This window comes from Leptopilina boulardi, unplaced genomic scaffold, assembly GCF_019393585.1.
Source record: "Leptopilina boulardi isolate dan_hultmark-lab unplaced genomic scaffold, ZJU_Lbou_2.1 LbouV2_386, whole genome shotgun sequence".
In the NCBI taxonomy this organism is placed as follows: Eukaryota; Metazoa; Arthropoda; class Insecta; order Hymenoptera; family Figitidae; genus Leptopilina; species Leptopilina boulardi.
Genome location: NW_026137958.1, coordinates 954,978 through 979,342, shown reverse-complemented (window position 1 = coordinate 979,342; position 24,365 = coordinate 954,978). Strand labels below are relative to the sequence as shown.

At 28.7% G+C, this 24,365-nt stretch overlaps 2 protein-coding genes across 3 annotated transcripts; both read right to left on the bottom strand.

The window, feature by feature from the left end:
- Window positions 1–6,057: 6,057 nt before the first annotated feature.
- On the bottom strand, window positions 6,058–7,124 carry LOC127288417 (uncharacterized). The gene is made up of 5 exons (XM_051315834.1): window positions 7,079–7,124; window positions 6,888–6,980; window positions 6,783–6,824; window positions 6,339–6,452; window positions 6,058–6,202 (listed from the first exon to the last, which is right to left on the bottom strand). Exons 2-5 carry the CDS (start codon window positions 6,978–6,980, stop codon window positions 6,131–6,133), a joined length of 321 nt encoding a protein of 106 aa, XP_051171791.1. The 5' UTR covers window positions 7,079–7,124; the 3' UTR covers window positions 6,058–6,130.
- A 247-nt stretch (window positions 7,125–7,371) lies between these two features.
- On the bottom strand, window positions 7,372–23,949 carry LOC127288472 (uncharacterized). Of its 2 annotated transcripts, none has more exons than XM_051315950.1 (5): window positions 23,783–23,949; window positions 8,311–8,415; window positions 8,075–8,116; window positions 7,707–7,823; window positions 7,372–7,574 (listed from the first exon to the last, which is right to left on the bottom strand). In XM_051315950.1, the coding sequence occupies exons 2-5, from the start codon at window positions 8,413–8,415 to the stop codon at window positions 7,503–7,505; spliced, it is 336 nt and encodes a 111-aa protein (XP_051171907.1). In that variant the 5' UTR covers window positions 23,783–23,949; the 3' UTR covers window positions 7,372–7,502. The 2 variants fall into 2 exon arrangements, with proteins under 2 accessions (XP_051171907.1, XP_051171905.1); XM_051315948.1 differs by lacking the exon at window positions 23,783–23,949 and adding an exon at window positions 22,213–22,359.
- Between the last annotated feature and the right edge of the window lie 416 nt (window positions 23,950–24,365).

The following is a 24,365-nucleotide window of genomic DNA, read 5'->3' as shown; positions in this document are numbered from 1 at the left end:
AAAATATAAAAAGTAGATGTCAATAGTATAGTTTATTAACCATTGCTTGATTTTTTTAATGAGGTTATAACATATTCGAGATAAAAAATGTTTTTCTTGTCTCTATCAGTTGCGTGTTGAAGTTCAAAGATCAGAGATGTTATATGACTTGACTCTTAATTGGTTTGAGTCCTATATATATATATGGAAGCATCAAAAGTTAATACAAGGCGCGTTTACGATGGCAAAAAACTATCGAATGAAATTTGAGAAGAGCTTACTGACGATAGTTGATAGGTTATATATATTGGCGGCGAATGATCAAACGCGACAAAACCGTATAGGGCTTGAAAATCATTTTTTTTTTTTTATTCCAAAGATTGTTAAGAATGAGTTTTCAGGTGTAGCAGCTACTGGCTATTTGACGGTATACGAAGTCGAGCATATAGGTTAGAGTAACATGATATTTCGTAGCCATGTTTTTGCTCAAGGGCTTCTGCAATTTTTTTTTTTTTGACACCTGAGAACAGCTTCTTGGAAAAACACGATTATTTTCCATTTAGGAAATATTTTACCTTATGCTTTTAAATACATTAAGAATTTTAAATTAGAATTTCTTTTAATATGCTTTTATTATTGAAAATATAATTATATTTTATTTTAACTAGAATTTTTTTTTATTCGAAATTTAAAAATGGGATACTTTATTTCTATTGGCAGGTAACATACTAAATTTTCGAAAATGAATCCTATGGAAACATTTAATAACTCTAGCACTCGTTATTTGAGGCTTAAAAAATAATTTAAAATGAAATCATAACGTAAAAGATTTTTAGTTTATTACTTATACAATAGAAACGAAAAATAGCACGTGCCATATGGTATCACTAATTTTTGAGAAAAGTAGTTTTAAATTCGATTATCATAACTTAGAGAAAAATAAAAAAAAAAAGAACCAATATTTCGGACAATAATTATACTATCGAAATTCTGAAAATACCTTTTGTTCAATGTGAAACGCCCTTGTGAATTGCTTTAGTCCTGAAAATGTGTGACTTACACACTTTTCCAGTGTCATAACTTACCACTTGGGGGTGTAAGAGGTAACACCAATAACCTCATGGGAATTACATTTTCAAGCCGCAGGTATAGAGAGAGAGAGAGAGAGAAAGAAAGGTTTTGCAGGCGGTGTCCTTGCATTCGTGGTTCACCGCCTCGAAGGTGGTCCCCATGATTAGATGTCACATAAAGTATAGAAATGCTTTGTTTGACCCGCGAACCAATTTTCCAACGTTGAAAATACATATCGTTTATGTCACATAAACTTTCCGTCTCAATAGTATTTTTAGAAAGAAAAAAAAAGAAAATTGGATATAATTTTTTTGAAATACATAATTTTATCCCAAAAAAAAAAACCTCGAGGGTAAATTCTCATTTCATTAGTATCATTTTGGTGAAAATTTATTTTAGATAAAAATCTAATGATACACCATATGGGTTACGGATTTTTAATTAGGCAATTATTATTTCCTTTTTAAAGAAATGTTTATGCTATTTTGGAGATTTTCAAATTTTTATTTATTTTTAATTTATTTATTTATATTATTATTTATTATTATTATATTATTTTTTAATATTACTATTATGTTATACTATTTATTTTTATTTATTTGGTAGAATTCGAATCCTCAGTTTTTATTATTTAATTTTTTTTTCAGTTTCAAAAAGAACAAAAATTTATTTACATACGGAATAATAAAATTTTGTTTAAATTCCTCTTCGATAAACAGATAATTCTGCTTTATTAATTTTATCATTTAATTATATCTTATCTTCAATTAAATTTTATTTAAAATGCTGCAAATTTATTTTTAGAAGCAAGAAGCTTTTGAAGAATTTGCAAAAAAAATTTATATTAAAAAAAAATTTTTTTGTTTCGATTTTTGGAAATTTTGTCTCAATATATTAAATACTGCCGAGTAATTCAAAATAATATTATCCAGTTGCATTTTTTATTTTTGAAATGAAAAAAAAATTTGATTGATTGTATTAATATATCATTAAAAAAATAGGTTTTCTTATATATATGTATATAGAGAGGAGAAGGTATATTATATGATATATCTTGCTAAATTTTTGACGAATAGACAAGATTAGAAAAGAAATTGTACCTTGTAATTCTCATCGTTATATATAATTAACTTTGATGTCTGAAATCTAGTTCACCACTAATTTATAACCCATATCGCGGTTTTCGATCTTCTTTTGTTTTTAGATCTCCTTCATAACATCAAAGAAATCCTGTAATTATCGCTCAGAAACCTTATAATTTTTAATCAATATATGAATTTCAGTTTTTCAAATTTTTAAATCTTCAAAATCCTCTTTTTATCGAAATCATCAAAAATTTTCCACCCAATGTATATCTTTTTTTTTTTTAATTATTAGTAAATAAGCAGAAAGAATTAGAAAAAAATTACATTTGTTAATTTATTAAAAAAAAAATTGTTTCTCTAATAACACAAGATATCTTGGGATATATTGATAATATCCCGCAGATATCCTAGGGATGTCCTATGGATATCAAAAGGATCTCTTAAGGATATCCAAAAAATCGGCGGTTTGGATATCCTTTGGATATCTGAGGATATCCACAGGATATCTTCTGGATATCTCTATAGACTTTCATAAATTTCCTCCAGATATCCCACAGATATCATCAGGATATCCCATAGATATCGTCAGGATATCCCACAGATATTTTCAGGATATTCTCAGTATATCTTCTGGATGTCAAGAAGATATTCTCAGGATACTGTTTTTAAAGTCATTATGAGACTACGAGTGGGAATATTTTGTGAATTAAATTTTATATAAATAAAATAAAATGCAACTTGTTTTTCGAGAAAGTTGTTTAATTTGAAAAATTATTAACTAATTTTTTTCTCATTCGTGATTCATTCCTTTATTCATATGCTTAATATTGTCAGAAAATAAAGTGGCTTTAAACAATATAAATTTTTCCCCGCAAATAACGAATAACTATTAATATTAATTATACATTAAGTGCATGAGTTTATTTAAAAACTTTGAAAAATGCGTTTCAAATCTTCATTTAAAATAAATTAGAAACTCATAATATTTTTGTTTTTATTATATTATTATTCATTATATTAGCTTAACAATTTTAACCTTTTAAAAATATATGTTGAGATATTAAATATCCCGTGAATATCCTAAGAATATCCCACGGACATCCTGAGGATATCCCATGGATATCCTGCGATACAATATCCAATAGATATTTTGTGGATGTCTTAGGGACATCCTGTGGATATCCTATGGATGTCCTGTTGATGTCCCACAGACCGGCGGTTTGGATATCCTATGGATATCCCAAGATATCCTGGGGACCATTCTAGGATATCGACCATTGATATGGATATCCGATGGATATCCTAGGGATATCCTTTTGTTATGAGGGTTATAATTTTTATTATTACTATTATTTTTATTATTTTGTTATTTTTTTATTATTATTATTATTATTATTGTTATTACTGTATATAGTGTTAATTATTCAGTTCTTGAAGATGATATGCTAAACAATTGTAATCTTCCGACTGGAAATTTAATACTTTTTTTCTTTTGTTTTTTTTTGTAATATGGTTAATTACAGGGAAGAGATAAAGATTTTTTATTTGCACGTTTAGATGGATCTTATCAAGCATCTTTAATTCCAGGCCGCGATTTTGCCGAAAGTCATCATCCTCTCTCCCCATCTCTCTCTCTCTCTCTCTTTCTTTCATTTTCTAGGATCGGCTTTTATAACAAGGCATCAAAAGGCGCTCGCTTCTTTCCCCCTTATACGGAGAGAGGAGACCTGTCTGTAATTACAGACACGAGGCGTGGCCCCCAAGAAGAACAATAGGACCGCTTTTCGATGAGATGAGATCTGAAGCTCTTTTACGCTTTCGGCTTCACCTGAGATCTCATCTTGATTCACTTGGATATCGATCGACGAATCGATCGTCGATAAGAACATTTTAAGTTAGACCTATATATATGTATAAGGGGTTTTTCATTTCAAATATACTTTGCGGCTTATTTTAACATATGTATTATACTTGACATTATCTTAACTATATTTAAAATTCATTTTATTATTCAATTTTATTTCTAATCTCTTTCTCTAATAAATAGAAAAAAAATTATTATTAATGAAACAAAAAATGGAATTTTTTAATAAAAAAAATGGAATTTTTTAATAAAAAATATGTTATTTTTTTTTTGTAGAAAAGAATAAAAAGATTTTTCATTTGTTGGATGAAAGAAAAGAAAAGGGGGGCGAATATAAAATAAATTGCCTTCGAAAGTCCGGTTTTTGACATTGAATATTTTATAAGAGGTCTAATATGCGACATAACAAGGGCTACTTAAGAATGGAACAATTTTTTTCTGTCATCATTTGTTGCCATCATTGCCGCAAAGTATATGGCGTTCTTTATAAATTATTGATGGCGATGTGAAAAAATAGTCACAAAAAATTTGATCTTCGGGAATATATCGCGCCCAATTTAGATAGCAATCGAGTATATATATAGTATATATATAGTATAGTGGGTCGAGATTTTTGAACGGAGGATCCATTGTAAGAGGAAGAGAGAGAGAGAGAGAGAGAGAGACCCCTTCAGGTTGATAATTAATGAACTCCCTTACTATTAAAGCTCCTTTCCTACCTTCTGAACGCCATTACATTGTCTAACTCGACTTTGATAACCGGGGCAAAAAAAAAATTTCATCGATGTATAGCTAAAGGAGCGAGTAATGGCGTGAGGCCTTCAGTTTAAAGAAAGGGATTTGATGGGCCTTATTAGGACCCCAGAGTGTCGAGACGAGGTAAATGATTCTGAAACTAAAAAAGTAAATTAATTGAATCTTTAACACTTTTTCCATCCCAAATACTTGTCTATATTGCTTCGAAATTAGTTCTTGGAATAATTTTACGGGGAGATTTGCGAATGAGAAAATCAAAAAATTTACTGAAATAAAAATAAATATTTTAAATCCGAAAAACGATGAATAAATAATAGAAAGAAAATCGAAAAATTTTCTTTTTAGGAAAATCAAATTAATTTCCATAAAAATTACTTTGCTAATTTTTTTTGTAAATTAAATCACATAAAAAAGAAAAAATGTGGCGAAAATGAAATAATATTATTGCAATTTATCTGAAAAGAAAAAATATTTGTGCTTTTACAACTTGAATTAGTCTCCGCTCTTATATAGTATTCAATACTGATCTCGACTGTAGGAGAGAAAATTCTCACCACCTAGCGGTGTAAGTGTGGAACTACAAAAAAACTCTCATCTTCAAATTATTGACAATTTTAATTTAATCTTCGATTGATAAATTTTATTTTATTTAAATTTATTTTATTTTAATCTATTTTGATATTAAAATTCAACCTTATAATTTACTCTGACAATAAAAATTGGATTATAAAGAGTGTAAAATTGAGGATAGATAAAAAGAATAAATATATAACTTTTTATGAAAAGTAACGATAAAATTTTCTAAATATATATCATCATCCTGTCGACTATTGTGTTTCGCTAAATCGAAATTAATTGCTAACTCAATTCACAATGTGAATTTTCAAGAAGTCTAATTTTGAGCTTTCAAAAACCATGTGGATGACGCATTATTAAAGTCTCATTTGGCACTAAATAGGCACGTCTTTCATTTTGCTCTCTTTCTCTCTCTCTCTTTTATGCGAACACTTTGTCGGATGTCATAGATTAGAAACGCCGGTTTAGAAATCTGAAGGGCTACTAATTCCCTTTCGTGATTCAGATTATATAACCTTAAATTTAACCTATCAAAAAATATTTCACTCCTAAAATTATAAATGTAGAAACCACTAATAGACCGCGGCGGTCCTTTAAATCATTGATAAAAGGCGGTATAAAAAAAAATTGCAAAAATGCCTTTTTGAATTTTTTTAATTAGGAAAAATTAATGGAAAAACAAAATCATGGTCGCAAATTTTGAAAGTAAATTAAACATAAGAAAAATAATGTTGTATTTTTTTTTATTTATAATATTTTATGAATAAAAAAAAAGAAATTGGAAGACTTAATTTTTTTTTTAACGTCTTTCACATTTTTTCGTCGTTCTATTGCAGCGGTGATTGTTGCAACATTCACTATCAGTGAGACACTACAAAATAAAAAATGTGAAATTAATTAAAAATTTTACTATACTAATTTAGTAAAAAAAAGAATAATTTTTATTTTAAACATTTGTCCTATTTTGAGTACAGATTCAACATTTAGAAAATTTTTTAAATTTTTACCTCTCCTCCTCCTCTTACTTCCTGGCATCCTGTCATAAATTGACACAATTTCAGGTCCCTTTCAGACCCTAAAGTGCATTTCAAATTTTTACAGCATTGGCGACCGTTTTCACACTTGAAATTATATATTAAATTTTTTTAAATTGTTATCAAAAAAATTATTAAAAACATGATTTACTGTTAATTTAAAACAAAAAAATTTTTTCATTTTCATCTTTTTATATGGCACTAATAAATAAAAATCAAAAATTTAATTCTCAAATTATTTCTAATTGTTTAATAAAAGAATGATATTATATTTTAATGAGATCTCATTTTAATTGATTCATTTAATTTGTAATATATTTTAATTATTTAGAATTTATTAAATTTGAAATTAATTATATTCCTTGCTTCATTTAAAAAAAAATTATTTTCTCTTCTTTCTCATCTTTTTTCCCTTACCTTGCATTTGAGTCGTTGACAGCATTCTGAATCTCTGTGACACTTGAAAATAAAATAATAATAATAAATAATAATAATAAATTAAATAAATAATAAATAATTTACCGGTGAACCTTCAGAGATACATGCGTTCGTTTGACCAATAACGACTAAGATAAAAAGTCCAGCACACAAAATTAGAAGAATCGAAATTTTCATCTAATTAAACAAATTTTATTTAATTAAATTTTAATACAATTAAGAATTTTTTAAATATTTTTTTACATTATTTTTCTATTAAGATAAGCAAAGTTTACTTTATTCTATTATTGTTCAGATCGATTGTATTCTGCAGAGCCAAATTTGAAATTGATGTTGAATAAAAATTTTTCTCAGTTTATATACGATGTTTTATTACTTTTTATTAATGTTTAAACAAAAACGACTTTCCTGTTTCAAAAGTGTAAGTTTTTAAAAAAAATTTCCGCTTTGTATTATAATTTAAAAAAAGAACAAGACACCTTTTTCTAAAACGTTAAATAATTTTTTTAATTGTATACCTTATCAATTTGATAAAAATAGGAATTTTTATATGGAAAATAAAATAAAATTTTATAAGAATAATTTTTTTTCTTTATTGTTTACAATATTCGATTTACAAGAAAACTTCTATTAAAAAAAATTGTTACAAAGTTATTATTTATCAAATTATGGAATTTATAAGGCTTCCTTTTTTTTATCTTAATTTTTCTCACATCGTTTGGTTGTTGTATTGCAGTGGTGTTTGTTACAACATTCATCATCAGTGAGACACTACAAAATAAAAAAATGTGAAATTAATTAGAAATTTTACTATTCTAATTTTACTAAAAAAAATATTTTTTTAAACTTTTGATTCTATTTTGAATACAGATTTAACAGTAGAAGAATTTTTTTAATTTTTACCTCTCCTCCTCCTTGTACTTCCAAGCATTGTTTTTTATTTCGACATATTTTCAAATCTTTTTTATGAGGCCAAATTTGGCATGACACTTCAGTACAGCATCGGCGACCATTTTTACACTTAAAATGAGAAATTAAATTATCCAAAATTAGAGATTAAATTTATCTAAATAATAAAAATTATTTGAGGCATCATTAATTTTTAATTCAAAAAAATCAAATTTATAACTTTCATCTTTTTTTTTGAATAGTACTAAGAATTAAAAATTAAACATTTAATTCGAATACTATTTATAATTTTTTAATAAAACAATTGGCCTCTCTTTAAAAAAAAAGTAATTTTTTCTTCTTCCTTATCTTTTTTCACTTACAAAACATTCCAGGTTTGGACAGCAGTGATGATCCAATTGACACTTAAAAATTTGAAAATAAGTGTTATTTAAATCACAAAATGTTTTAGAAATAAAAATTCTTATAGGCTAAGTTAATATTTTACAAAAAAATTTTTTTTATAATTTTAAGTTCTTTAAAAATTAAAAATTTAACGTGGTGGTAATTTAAAAATAACGATGATAGGTTACTGTATTTATAATATTAAATAACTTACCGTTCTACCAATAGGGGAGCAGTCTCCATAACGGCCCTCGTGACGGGCACAATTGACTACAGCGACAATTGAAAGGCACAAAAATAAAAGAATCCAAGAATTCATCTAAAATTAATAATAAATGTTATTGAAAATTTTATCAAATTAAAGAAATGGAAAATTACTGTAATGAAAATTTTTCAATAAAATGTTAATGCACTGATAAATAGTGATTGCTTTGAAATAATTATAAAAATATTTCAATACTAAATAAGATATAATTGATATTTTTAATGACTTATTTTTTGCTTTCAAAATTAATTTTAAAAATTATTATTTTGTATACTAAAAAGACAATTTTTTTTTTCTACATTTTTCCTGTGTCGAGAAAAGCAATTTTTTTCATGCTTTTGTTTTAATTAAACTCTCTTTAATTTAGCCGTAAATTTTTGTTTGTCATTTTTTTAATTCCCGAATGAAATCCTTTCTAATCAAAACAACGATAGTCGTTCGGAGAGTTTAAAAATGATTTTTCACCATGCCGTGTTCCTCCCACCCCCTTATATTCGTTTGTCGAAGTCGAAACGTCAAGTCACTGGTGTAAATTGAATGGCGAGTTGAATTAATAATAATAACAATAAAAAAAAAACAAAAACAGGATAAAAATAATTTATAATACTTATATTGTAAAATAATAAAAATTATTTATTTCATTTAATTGCAAATTGAGATGTGATTTAGATTTAATTTTTAAACATTCAGAACTAAAAAAAAGTTAATAATTTTAAATGTATTTTTTTGCAGATACTCGACGGACGCAAATTCATCGTATCGTCAATATGAGTAAGTAAGAAACGTTTGGTAACATTTTGGTGTTTGAATAAAATAAAATCCTTTTGTGACTAGAAAATTTGTTTAAGAAAACTGTCTATTTGACAATAGAGGAATTTCTTTTGGAGCAATATTCAGAGGAAAATCTAATTATATAAGCCGGGGTAAATCCGAACGCTAATTATTTCAGCTTAATTAAAATTTTAAAAAATAAGTTAGACATGAGAATTTTTATCTCATATCCTCTTCAAGAGATTCTAAGTATTATCCCATTTTTCGTTTGTTAATTAGCAATAGCATAAACAAAGATAACGAGTATTGCAAAAAAGATTGAAAATCAAAGATGACACTCTTTCAGTATTTTGTCTCGTATTTGAAGAAAAAGAAAGTAAAAATTCATTTTATTATTTATAATTGTTTGTTATGAATACTAGAACAGAAACTATTTTTTGATTTTTGCCTTCTGTAAAATTTTATTAATAATATCAGACCGTTCGTATTTACCCCGGAAAATTGGAAAACCGGGGTAAACCGAACGGTATTTTCAATAATTTTTTCTTATATCAAAAATTGTTTTTATTTGATTACATTATTATTTTAACATTATAAAAGTACATAGAAAAAAGTTTTTCTTTCTATATGTATCCTCGTTAGTAATTAATAAGCAGAAACTTAATCTCTGTTCTCTCCTCTCTAAATCTGAATTAGTAAAAATCTTTACTCATTTGAATTAGTGACTCACTTTTTGCTTCTGAATTAGTAAAATTTTACTAATTATTAGTAACTTTTACTAACAATTAGTAAAATTTAACTAATTCAGAAGCAAGAAGTGAGTAACTAATTCAAATTAGTAAACATTTTTACTAATTCAGATTTAGAGAGTCGAAGGAGTGTTCCACTTTTTTTGCCAAATGGTTTGTTAAAAAAAGTTTTTCAGGATCTTAATAAAATTTGGTATTCTAGGATTTTTGGAGTCGCTGATTTACCAATTTGAAGTCAGTTTTTCAAAATTCAAAATGGCGGATCCAATATGGCGGACGAGAATTAAAAAATTCATTTGATTCGCTCGAAAATTGTTACTAGAGGGGTTTCAGAGTCGCTGATTACGAATTTGGAGTTAGCAAATTTGATCATTTTTAAAAATAAGTTTTAGAAAAGTCCGCCATATTGAATCCGCCATTTTGAATTTGAAAAATTTGACTTTTATTTTTGTATTTACATTCAATCACTCCAAAATACTTTCTGTACCGAATTTTGTAAAAATCCGTTATGATTTGATAAAGTTATTGAAGGTTTTAATTGTATAATGCATTTTAATTTTTAACCTGTTTGATTTTTGTATTTATATAAATGATGCATTATTACATAATAGGTTTATTATCGTATTTTTTTTTGAGTTTTTATATAAGTTTAACAATTACAATACTTTAAATTTATTTTCCCTAAGATTTTTCTGAAATACAGTAGCGTTCGTATTTACCCCGGTATTTTAGGAAAGTAGCAAAATACGAACGCTAAGTTTCCTGCGATTGTAATTTATCAAAAATTTTTGCTACCCCATAAAATTATGTTCTATATGAAAGTAAAGTAACAACTTCATGCACCAAAATACCGGAAATATTGTCTTTTAAAAGAAAAAAAACTTATGTTATTGTTGAAATTTATTAAAAGCGTTCGGATTTACCCCATCTGACCCTATATAGTAAATTGATTATTTTGTCATGTAAAAATTGTATAACAAAATCGAAGAGGAATTAAAAAGAATTATCAATACAGAAAGAAAAAAAAATTTAGGGCATTTTGGTTATAAATGGAGTCACACTGCAGGATCAAAAAGATGGTTCTTAATAAGTAGTTATGTCAAAGTGAGACTCTTGACAACGAAGGGTGAATGATAGTAGTATTTCAAGTGTCCTCTCCGTCAATTATGCTAACAACCAAAGAAATAAGAAAAGAACGCAAAAGAAATAAGCCAGAAGGTAGATTGTCCTCTCGCACATTTGCAAAGAGTGAGGATGTCACCCTTATAGTGCCAAGAGAAACTTGCCAACATCACGCCATGCATCATTCTCATATCATCATATCGATCTACTATCACTTCAAAGATCATGATTTATTAAGACGAGTTTTATCCCACGAAATGTCTTAATCTACATTCGCATTACAGTTGCAATATTTTTTTTTTTTTTTTTTATTTAACTTTAAAAATTATTACAAGAATAATGACTTTGCAAAGAAATCACATATAAAAGATTTATTTAGATCATTTTGTTGCTTGTTTCCCACGCAATAATTATTCAATCGACATTCTTTGATGTACACACCATTATAGACGTCATCTTGATCAGATGTTTGAAAAATATTTATTCTCAAAGTAGTTCCAAGTTTGTCCCACTAACGTCTTTATCTTCGATTTACTTTTATAGGCCTCTGCTTTCTTGTATATATATATATATATATATATATATATATATATATACTATTGCGTTCATGGTAGAATTTTTTTTTTTCTTTTGTTTTTGAGATCATCTTTTTCTTTCTCGACAGTAGTCTCTAGGGTTTGCCTTTCTCTTAAGTGGAATCACGTAAGGTACTTTGGCAGATCGTAAAGTGCGAACCGCGATTTCTCGATCGTTTTATTATCGATTTTCAAACTTGAAGTATACCTTCAAGGATTTTCCCAGGTTTGTTATAACGTTTTATTCCCTTGTGCTTTATTGCAGCGATTTCTTCTTCTTTTTCCAAAAGAAATGTCACAAAAAATTATCGAGAAGTTTGAAATAGAAGAAAAAAATAAGTTATTTTTATAATACAAAATTGAAAATATTCTATAATTAATAAACAAAATAAATTGTGTTTATTCCACTCGTTTAGCGCTTGAAGGGATTCATTAAACTGGTTACTCTTTTTTGAAGATGCGATCATAAAAAGCAATAGTAGTGCCCCTTTTGCAATCAACGTTGCGTCTTTCTCTTTCCCTCTCAACGATTCGTAAGGATCCTGGTTGCAATTAACAATCAGGCACGTTCGACGATTATTGTTATTGCTTCAGGGTCTTCATAACCTCTGTACCATCAGCTTTCGACGATGTTTCTTCACTAATAAAAATATATCCGACTTTTCAATTAAGATTTATAAGTCAATTTCATAAGTCTGCTTTTGTCTTAATTAAAAGTGTTTCTTCTTATCAAGATTTTAAAGCTATATGTATATATACACACACATATACAATTCTTAAAATTCTTATGGCATAACGTACAAGAAATAATTGGAATTCATGTATCGCACAAAAGAAAGAGAGATAAATTAATATGGGCAGTAAATTTAATTAAGACGATTTTGCTGATATAACATTTTATTTCACTCAATTGCAGCGCGCAAGTATTTTATAATAAAAAAAAAAAGTGGAAAGAATTAGAGAAAAGTGTTTTTCAATGTGAAAAAAATTAGAAATCGTGAATAATCTCTTGAACGAAACTATTATGCGAAGTGACGCTAACAAATGAATTAATGTTAAAATTGTTATTAGCCTCTGGAGGTCGAAAAACCGTGACCAGAGGACTACTATATACTCTGATGCCTATAAAAACAGTGGCACGAAATGATGATCTACCCACGAGGCTAAGTAGGATCTTTATATTCTTAGCCGTCGGGCAACTCTCTGGAGTTGAGACAAGAGTGAGTAAGAGAGAAAGAGAGATAGGAGAGAGAAAGTATATAGGGATTCAACTTGGAGGCGAATATACGATGGAAATAAACGACCCAAGCATCTAAAGTGAGTCTCATTTTAATTAGCATCAGCTGGTGCGACGTGTACTTAACAATTCCCCGGCTGCTGCTGCTGCTGTGTCCGTTTTGCCTTCAAACATATATAGTCCGGCGTGTATCTCAGTCTGAAAATTCCTCTCGCGAAGATGTTTTATTCAAAGACACCGGCGGGCTCTTCTCTACGAATCTTACCCTGCCAGTCTTCATGCCCCTCAAAAAGGCGACGCGTTCAAGTAGCACGGCTACCGCGCAAATTTGCATACAATCCCCCTCTGGTTGCGATTCTCTCTCAAAAAGAAAAAAAAAAAGGGCCCGAATATTCTCATATAGGAGGGAAAAAAATACAAACTGTAGCTTGTCAGATTTTTCTAATCGCAAAAAAAAGATTCTGTATTGGTATACTGAAATGTGGAAAAACTGTGGAGAATACGCAGTGTATGAAAAAAAGAAGCTGTAGCAAAATTGAATTTTCCTTACTGGGGGGTCGATTCCGTAATTTTTCCACTTTTCAATTTCCACTTTTTACTTTTCACTTTTTTATTTCCTACCTACTACATTCTACTTCCTATTTTCCACTTCCAACTTGTTAGTTTTCATTTCCTACTATCGATTTTCCACTTACCACGTTCTGTATCGCATTTTTCACTTCCCACTTTTCAATTTCCACCTCCTACTTTTCACTTTCCATTTCCTACTTTCCATTTTCCATTTCCTACTTTCTATTTTCCACTTACAACCTCCTGTATCGCATTTTCCATTTTCTACTTTTTAATTTCCACTTCCCATTTCCTGCTTTCTATTTCCCACTTAATATTTTCCACTTTCTATTTTCCACCTATCACATTCTACTTTCTATTTCCCACTTACCACCTTCTATATCTTGTTTTTCACTTTCCACTTCCTACTTTTTACTTTCTATTTTCCACTTACCACTTTCTTCATCCTATTTTTCACTTCCCACCTTTCAATTTCCATTTCCTGCTTTCTATTTCCTACTTAACACCTTCCACTCCCTACTTTCTACTTCCCATTTTCCACTTATAATTTCTTACTTTCAATTTTTATTACCTACTTTCTATTTTCCACCTACCGTATTCTACTTCCAATTTTCTACTTCCTACTTTTCACTTTCCATTTCCTACTTTCCATTTCCTACTAACTACCTTCTACATTCTATTATTCACTTCCCACTTTTCAATTTCCACTTCACATCTTCCACTTTCTATTTCCTACTTAACATTTTCCATTTCCTAGTTTCTATTTCCCACCTACCACATTCAACTTCCCATTTTCCACTTCCTACTTTTCCTTTCCATTTCCTACTGACTATTTCCCACCAACTACCTTGTATATCCTTTTTTTCCCTTCCCATTTTCTACTTTCTATATTCCATTTTTCATGAATGGGAAATGAAAAGTGGAAATTGGGAGTTAGAAAGTGGAATATGAAAAGTGGGAAGTGAAAAATAGAATATAGAAGATAGTTAGTGGGAAATAGAAGGCAGAAAATGGAAAGTGAAAAGTAGGAAGTGGAAAATAGGAAGTAGAATATGGTAGGTGGAAAATAGAAAGTAGCAAATGCAAACTAGGAAATTAAAAGTGAAATGTAGGACGTGGAAAATGGGAAGTAGAATGTGGTAGGTGGAAAATAGAAAGTAGGAAATGGGAAATAGAAAGTAGAAAATTAAAAGTGAAAAGTAGGAAGTGGAAAATGGGAAGTAGATTGTGGTAGATGGAAAATAGAAAGTGGAAAGCCTTAAGTAGGAAAGAGAAAGCAAGACATGAAAATTGAAAAGTAGGAAGTAAAAAATAAGATATAGAAGGTGGTAAGTGGAAAATAGAAAGTAAAAAGTAGGAAGTGGAAAGTGAAAAACAAGATATAGAAGGTAGTAAGTGGGAAATAGAAAGTAGAAAATGGAAATTGGAAAATGGAAAGTAGAATGTGATAGGTGGAAAATAGAAAGTAGAAAGTGGAAAATATTAAGTGGGAAATAGAAAGCACGAAATGGGAAGGGGAAATTAAAAAGAAAGAAGTGGAAAATGCGATATAGGAGGTTGTAAGTGGAAAATAGAAAGTAGGAAATGGAAAATAAAAAGTAGGAAGTGGAAAATGGAAAGTAGTAGGTAGGAAATAGAAAGTAGAAAATTGAAAGTGTAAAGTAAAAAGTAGAAATTGAAAAGTGGAAAGTGGGATATTTACGGAATCGACTTCTCAGTATTATATTACATGTTCGCACGTGCAGCTCAACGTCTTATGCATATTATAATTTATGCACAAGTGCGTGCGATACGCTAAGAAGCCCTTGGCCATTTTCTCATTGGCTTATGTATCTCGCTACTGTTTTACAATTACAATCACTCATACTGATGATTCTTCTCATCAAAAGTTTCTCGCTTCTTTTTATTCCCCCTTTTTTCCATAAATGACGCAAAGCCTTTCATGAAAAACCTTAAGTATACTTCATGCTTGACCTAAACGTGTAACACGTCAAAGTAATCAGGTCCATGATGCGACCTGATCCTACACACATAGGAAGCTGCGTCATTGCACTTTGTATGCATTATTCATTCGATATGTCATATCAGCCCGTAGGGAATTTCACTCCGAATTGGATTCTGATGAATTTAATCTTGAATATATATGCTCAAGGCTGCCCAGCATCCCTGTTTGAGGATTAACGAGTTGCAATATCCCTTTGACGGTCATCAGTTTTAAGATTCTAATTTCTAACATAATGACGCATTACCACTCGCTAATGACCTTATTCAGACGTTTCGCCAAAGTGCTAAAAAGGATATATACGAGATTAGATGTTAATTAATTTTACCCTCAGGCTACGAATCTAGAGAATCCCATCCAACTTCTTCTTCTTCTTCTTCTTCTCAATTTTTTTTTTCGCTAATTTGCAATATATTTATGATGTCGAAAAACTTTTGCAGAGATCAATATCGTTCTTTATATATATAGTTGAAAAATTATTATTGGAATAATTTTTCAGACAATTTTTCATATCATAGATGGTTACTCATAATACGAACGATACAAATTGGAAACATAGCCATTACGAGATATTTATTGGTCCTGACGATAAATCATTGACCAATAAGATTTTGGCGATCGTTGCACCGCAGGCGAATTGCATAGAGGGATATATGCGTGGGTGCATTTTACGAGTCACTGAAGCATTGGACATATGTTGTCCCATGTAGGTGGAATTGCCTCCGCTTCTTATTACCTTTTGCGGTGTAAATGCAAAAAAGGGGTGAACCCCATCTTTCGAAGAGAAGGAGGGGGGGGGGCGGATTGTCTCGTGGGCAGAAAAAAATTGCCTGTCCCGTCGCGAATGTAATTGGGACAGGCATAAATCTCCGTTCGAGGACAATAGTTTTTCCAAAGGGTATATTTACAAAATACATCTTGGTATTTGCAGCTGCCGCGTACGTCTCATTAATTAAGCCCCCTCCCCCTTTTGCGATGCTCCTCTTCTCTCTCCCGTTGTTACAAAACCAAAACCCGCCTACACTGATCACTGTTTCACCGCAACGACATATCTTCGCCCCGTTTATATCGCATATATGACTGTGGCAAAGTGCCGTCTTATTTTTTTTTTCAACCACTAAATTGACATGTTTTTTTTTATTTATAATTGAAATTTTTTTTATTGTATTGAATGATTTTTGTTGAATCTTCATTTGAAATTTATTTCATTCTGCATTTTTTTTAATATTTCTTAATTTAAAAGTGGTATATATATATATTTCAAAAAATATGTGATTTGTGAATAAAAATTTTCAAATTCGCGATAGCCGCAGTCGTTAAGCGCTTAGGTTAGATTGTACGTGTCTGGGGTTCGATCCCCCTAGGATTGAAATTTTTATTTTAAGTTTACAACATACAGGCTTATTTGATCTTTATAGTTTAAAATTATATGGTTAATATTAATGATAATAGAGAGCCTAACGTAACCTCAAAATTGAAAAATTGTGGTTAACGCAAAGAAAACTTAAATAAAAAATTAATTTTATTTGATTTAGTTTACACTTTTTGGAAAAAATTATGTTAAATTAAAATCTTTAGTTAAATAATTCTTCTAAAATTGTTTGAAATTAATTTTTATTAGTTTTGTTTGCGTTAAAAACAATTTTTTAGTTTTAAGGTTATGTTAGGCAAATTGCTTAATTTTATTTATCCAACAAATTAATTAATATAATTATAATCTAAATACTCTTACCTAGCAATTTTTTTTATTTCTTTTTTCCTCTTTCTAAAACCGAAACTTTTCTCTAAGTTTTTTTTTAACAAGAGAAATATGCTTTTGAATAAAATAACTTTTCACGCTGTCGAACATTTCTTTAGAAAATTTAACTTTCTTGTGAAAAGTTGCAGTTCCCTTTAAATGATACCAATGAAAATCGAAGTTTAAATTTGATCACATTTCTGAGAAAAGTTTGAAGTTGAAATAAAACTTTTTTCACCCGCAAATTTTACTTTGGCGGCCACATTTTCTGGATGCAACAATGTATATGTATTATAGGTATATATAACTTTTTGATAACTTCTTTCTTTTTTTTGTTTCAATATGTGTGCGATTTAAGACGAAACTTTTCCAAATGTTATATTATATATATTATATCAAAAAAAAAAAAGAAAGAAAAAAGGGGGAATAATTTACAAAGTCCTGTCAGTATTGGTTGTCTGGAAAATAATGATGGCTTTAAACACCTGTAAGTGATGGCCCTAGGATGAAAAAAATAACAGTAATACTATATCATTATTGCTCGTTCCATACACATTCCATTCACATGTGTGTACTAATCTTTTTAAAGTCCGTCCATGAAAAGCACACCTCATAAATGTGTCAGTAAATATTTATCACATGTAAATATACCTGTTACATTATCTGTCATATATATGTATTTACTTGCGGGGACAATTTCTATTCAGCGGCATATATTCGCCCATATAATAAAAAAAAAAAACTATAAATTTGTAGTAAATTTGAAAAAGATGATTATTTTAAACGTAAAATTGATACAATTTTAAAATGGAAAAAATTTTTATTGATAATAATTTATAATTCGATTTAAACTATTAAACAAAAAAAAAATGAGACGCAGGGTTTCGTGGCCAATATTAATATATTACCGTTGCTAAGAAAGAAAAACCTCAGCAACGGTTGTTATGAAAACAGTTGCTATGGTACCAGTTACCATAGTACCGCTTACTATATGGTACCACTTTCTATGATACCGGTTACTATATGGTACCAGTTGCCATGGTACCGATTACTATATGGTACCAATTGCAATGGTACTAGTTACCATGGTAACGGTTACTATATGGTACCAGATCCTATATGGTACCAGTTGCTATGGTACCGGTTATTATATGGTACCAGTTGCTATGGTACCGGTTACTATATGGTATCAGTTGCTATGATACTAGGTGCCTTGGTACCAGTTACTATATGGTACCAATTGCAATGGTACTAGTTACCATGGTAACGGTTACTATATGGTACCAGTTGCTATGGTACCGGTTACTATATCGTACCAGTTCCTATGGTACTAGGTGCCATGGTACCGGTTACTATATGGTACCACTTTCTATGATACGGGTTACTATATGGTACCAGTTTCTATGGTACCGGTTACTATATGGTACCGATTATTATATGGTACCACTTTCTATGATACCAGTTACTATATGTTACCACTTTCTGTGATACCGGTTACTATATGGTACCAGTTGCTATGGTACTAGGTGCGATGGTTCCGGTTACTATATAGTACCGATTACTATATGGTACCAGTTGCTATGGTATCGGTTATTATATGGTACCAGTTGCTATGGTACCGGTTACTATATGGTACCAGTTGCTATGGTATCGGTTACTATATGGTACCAGTTGCTATGGTACCGGTTACTATATGGTACCAGTTGCTATGGTACTAGGTGCCATGGTTCCGGTTACTATATAGTACCGATTACTATATGGTACCACTTTCTATGATACCGGTTACTATATGGTACCGGTTGCTATGGTACCGGTTACTATATAGTACCAGTTGCTATGGTACCGGTTACTATATCGTACCAGTTTCTATGGTACTAGGTGCCTTGGTACCGGTTACTATATGGTACTACTGTATGGTACTGGTTACTATATGGTACCAGTTGCTATGGTACCGGTTACTATATCGTACCAGTTGCTATGGTACTAAGTGCCATGGTACCGGTTACTATATGATACCAGTTGCTATGGTACCAGTTACTATATGGTACCGGTTACTATATGGTACCAGTTGCTATATAGTACCGGTTACTATGGTACTAGTTACTATGGTACCGGTCACTATATGGTACTGGTCACTATATGGTACCAGTTGCTATTGTACCATATATATATTATTATAAATTTTATTTATTTTATTTTTCCTTCAATTCTAAATTAATTGCACAAAAAAATGCTTAATTATTAATTAATTGATAATTATCCAGTTTAAATTTAAAAAAAAAAGTAAATTATTATATAACGGTATATAAATTGGTATAATTGTTATAAATAAAAAATAGAAACTTGAAAAAAAAATTCTATGGTTTATAGGAAAACTATGAATAAATAAAGAATTTACCATGAAATTTTCTCACGGGATATATAGTTGTTGCCTATAGTAGATAAAAGTTGAGAGGGGAAAGGGGAGCGTAATCATGCAAAACTGAGTTTCTGCGAAAATTGGTTAAGTGTAAGTTAGCTCGCTACCGTCAGAGAAGAGCAGTCGATAAAAACGTCCCGTATTTTATCGTGAGTTATGATTCACAACTAAAAACTTTTTAAAATTTATTGAGTAACCGTTTGAAAATTACTGAAAAAATATATATTTTTTTTTTTCCACCAAAGATTATTCTACACCTTCCTGTTTTGGAATATTATATACATATATTCTTATTAAGTTAATAACAGGTAATTATTCTCAAAAAAAAAAAACTCTCGAGCAAAGTTTGACAAATTAATTGAATAATAATTGTACCCCTTTAATTCTTCCTCATTTCTTATACATTTTTATATAAAAATATTAATCAAATTGAAAAAGGTTGATCAATTGTTTCTGAAAGCAATTACGCAAGTTTTGAATTTAAAACCTGTATTTTAAAAAAAAAATGAATTTGATTTATAATATAATATGATACTCCTTTTCCCTCTTTTCTGGAATTAATAAAACTGACAATGCAGTTTTGAACACTTTGTATATCTTTCTTTAAACAGAGTATTTATATAAAACGATGACTTTATAAATGATACGCACTTTCTTTTTTTTTTTTTTTTTTTGCAAGATATTGAGAAAAATATGACAATGCTTTTTTGCAGATAAAAGACAATCGACTTGGGTATATAAATCAAATGGACCCAAAACCGATGCACAAAATCATTATTTATGGTGCTACCAGAGAGCGCGCGATTTCTTACAATGTGAACGGGTTGAAAACGCGATCTCTCGGCTATATAGAATGTCCAGCAGCAGCTGTTCTATAGTTCTTCTCCCTTACTTATTGATTTACGTCGATAGCTTCTAGAGCTTTCAAATCGACAGTCTTGATATTACTTCAAGTCTCTGGTATTTTATATTTTTTATCAAAAAAAAAAAAAAATAAATAAAAGTAAATCGAAATTTGTAGTTTCAAGATTTTGAAGAAATTTTTTCTCATCACTAATAGAGAAAATATCATTGAATTTAAGTAATTTCAATAAGTTTAGTGGAAATTATAGTAAATATTTTACAAATTTTAGGAAAAGGTTTAAATACAGTTTTTTTAATTCAATTAAAAAAAAAATTATTTGGTCCAAGTAATTATTTTTATTATCAAGTAACCGATTATTTGAATTAAATTATTTGTTAAAAAAAATTCTTTTTCTGAGATTTAGTATTTTTAAGGAAAAAATTTTTTATCTAAAACAGCGATGTTTCTTTAGAATAGCGAAAATTTTCCCTGTTCTAGTGAAACTTATCGCTGTTCCAGATGAAGATTTTTTTCCGTGTTCTTATACAATTTTTGAAATTTTTACGTTTTCTCCAAATTGTAATTTTTTTTTTACTATTTCTACTTCATGAAAATTTTTTTTTTTTGAATATTTTGTTTTATTTTTCAAATAATGATTAGAAAAAAAAAAACTTCTGAGATTTTTCCTAAGAAAAAGAGGATTATTCCTGAGAATAATTCAAGGGCGAGAATGCGAGAGTAAAATATTCTTTTTTGCTATAATTTTACGTATATATCATATCCTTGATTTCACGCTTTTTTAAGATCGTTAAAAATCTTCCAAGCGCAGTTATTGAGAAAGAGAGAAAGAGCTCGCTCATCCTCTCTGGGATAGCACTTCAGAGAAAAGTTTATTTCAACAAGTGCCAAATTGTCTTCGCACTTGTTTTTTTTTTTTTAACTTTTTTCTTTTTTTTTTTGATAATTGCGCCCTTTCTGCGAAAAAAGGTGTAACAATCACTTCCGGCGTTTAAAAGAGATTTCCCCATTTCATTTTTGTAAAATAAAATTGTCTTATTTATTGGTAAAAAAAAAATTTTTTTTTAGAATTAAAATTTTTTTTGGTAGTTTTTAGAATTTTTTTATCTTGGTAATAAATTTAAGAATGCGCAAATTTGGTATATTATAAACGCTCGTTTGAATTTAAAATATCGACAATTATGGACCATGGCTGAAAATCTAAATATTGGTCATGTTTTTAATTTTACTTTTTTTGATCTTTATTTTGTGATAGTAAAGATATGAGATTGGTATCGTAATATCAACGATGTACACTTGCAATTTCTATATCATCATATTCCATACTTATCGTGCATCATTATTGTAATGGGGCATCTCTCGAGTATATCGCGACTACTACACTTCTTCTATGGACATTTATACACAAGAACCTCGAGCGCGTTCGTACATCACGTAGACTCTAAATTAGTTTATGTAATAAATTCTTTTCCTCGCGGCTTCTTAGTGTAGCAACAATTCCGTATGCATAGAATAGTAGCCCGAGACTAAGAAAGATGCTTGAGGCACCGATATACCATCATCCTTTATATATAGGCGATTTCAGTAGGCTCTTTCATTTTTCGAATATTATTTTCTTTTTTTTTTTGACATCAATATTCAATAATTTCAAATAGACAGTTGTTAATCGTTTTTTGCATATTTTAACAGAGTTTCTTATTTAGCTTTAAAATTATGCGATATTTAAATTATACATAAAGATTGTGAGGATCAATGAAATTATTTAAATTGGAAAAATTTGTCAAAACAAAAATTAGCTCGACTCACCTTAAAAATTTTTTCTGTAACTTCTTTTTATAATTTAATATTGAATTCTCGATCGACAATTTTTTTTGTGCGTTCAATATAAGCGATCGATAGTTTATATATGAGATCAGATATGATTTTTATTAGAAAAAAATATTAATTATTAATTTTTTGAATAAATAAATTAATGAATAATTTGTAGTAAAGAAATTGGCAAAATTATTTATGATTATTATATTTATCCACCTGTTAAAATACATTTTTTTTTTGCTTATAACATTAAAATTCAAATTTAAAAAAAAATTACAATACAGATATTGAAAACTATTACTATCTTATCTGGTTTTTTTTTCTAATTGCAATAATTTTATATGTGAAATATAGTGTATTGACTCCAAATTATTTAAATTTAATAATTTTGATCAATTGAATAATTGATATAAATTTTAATATATAGGAAATAAAATAACGCGCAATAGAATTTAATTAGATTATCAATTACAAAAAATTTCATAAATGGAAAAAAACTTTTAAAAATGTTTTACAAACAGGTGTAATAAATTATAGAAAATAAATAATAGGATCTTTTTGGAATAAAAAAAAAAAAAAATTTTTTGCAAAATTCTTTCTATCGTTTCATTTTTGAATGATGATAATTTGTATTTATATATATAAAGCGATTTAGATGTAAAATATGTTTGCGTGACCATTAAAATGGTGTGCAATTTAAAACATCACGCAAGGTGTCTGTGTGTATGTGCCCTAGGTTAATTTTGACGAAGCGACAACGAAGTGATTTTCATATTATAAATGTAGATTATATACTTGTAAAAAATATATTCAAAAAGAATGAATTCCTTACAAATTAAATTTAGCATAAAATGTATTGAATCCATTAATACCATTATTACAATATAAGCTCATATATTGTTCATATGAGATTGTAATAATTATTATTGAAAAAGAAATATTGCATGCGCCTCCTTTATTATATACCTTTCTTAATTTCATTTTTGAATTGAAAATAACTTTTAAAAAAATGCTTTTAATTTATTTTTAAATCGAAATATTTTACAAAAAGAAATGCATAATGTGTATATATACATTAGTTCTTCTTTTCTATATATATATATATATATGTTATAGCTTCTTTCTCACAAAATAAAAGCTTCTTTTTCACAATGTATAGCTACCGTTGTGCGTGATTGAAAATTATTAAGAACACACACCTCTTGCTTTGCGAACACATGGAATTCGGTAACCTCGTTTGTCTCGTCGAAATTGTTGTAATTTGTTATGTAATTGGACAATTAACTTGGATTTTTATGTATACCACCGGAGGAATGATGTTAATAAGTGATAACACTAATTTTTTCTCTGATTTTGTTTTAACAAAATTTCTTCCATGCAATACTTTTTTTACACACATTTTCAAATTTTCTCTCTTTTTTTTGGAAACTTCTTTTTTCATTTTTTAAGTCGCACAGTATCGATATACAATATACAATAACAAGACAAATATTTTTTTATTGCATTAATCAATATTATTAAATAATTAATAATTATACAAGATTACAATTATATTACTTACTTTTAAGTCGGGAATAGAATAATTATCACAAAAGAACTAACGGATCGCTCTACGATATTATAGAGATTGCACTGAAACTTTGACAATAAGCTTTATGGAAAAAGCTCTTGCTTATATATCAGTTGATTATATGGTATAATTAATGGGAGAAATGTCCTATTTTTTAAACGAGGAAGTGATCTAAAAATAAAATCCTCTCCCTTATATGATAATGCATTGAAAACGCATATAACAATCACTCTTCTTACAATTCCCTCTCTTATATGCTTTTAATTGACTTTTAATAATGAATATCACGTTACATATAAATCTTCTCGCGTACATAAACAAGTTTGAACTAGTTATACATTTGTTTGTTCTGTATTTTTTAGCTGTTTATTATTCTAAATTCAAAAACCTTACATATTCCTGTGGAATATTTGGAATCTTCCTCTGGAATATTTCTGGAATATATTTTGTGTTATGATTATAAAAAATTAATTTTGGTATTTTTTCATTTAAATTGGGTATAAAACAGGAAGTTATAAATCTCTCTCTCTCTCTCTTTTTTCCTCTCTCTCCCTCTCTCTTTCTGACATGGTAG

What these genes read in the sequence shown, in the direction of transcription:
- LOC127288417 (XM_051315834.1), bottom strand. Translation starts at nt 6,980, where the DNA reads ATGAAAATTTCGATTCTTCTAATTTTGTGTGCTGGACTTTTTATCTTA. An exon ending in GTCAACGACTCAAATGCAAG is followed by an intron (nt 6,453 to 6,782) that starts GTAAGGGAAAAA and finishes TATAATTTCAAG; the next exon opens with TGTGAAAACGGTCGCCAATG. An exon ending in AAGTAAGAGGAGGAGGAGAG is followed by an intron (nt 6,203 to 6,338) that starts GTAAAAATTTAA and finishes TTTATTTTGTAG; the next exon opens with TGTCTCACTGATAGTGAATG.
- LOC127288472 (XM_051315950.1), bottom strand. Translation starts at nt 8,415, where the DNA reads ATGAATTCTTGGATTCTTTTATTTTTGTGCCTTTCAATTGTCGCTGTA. An exon ending in GTCCAAACCTGGAATGTTTT is followed by an intron (nt 7,824 to 8,074) that starts GTAAGTGAAAAA and finishes TCTCATTTTAAG; the next exon opens with TGTAAAAATGGTCGCCGATG. An exon ending in AAGTACAAGGAGGAGGAGAG is followed by an intron (nt 7,575 to 7,706) that starts GTAAAAATTAAA and finishes TTTATTTTGTAG; the next exon opens with TGTCTCACTGATGATGAATG.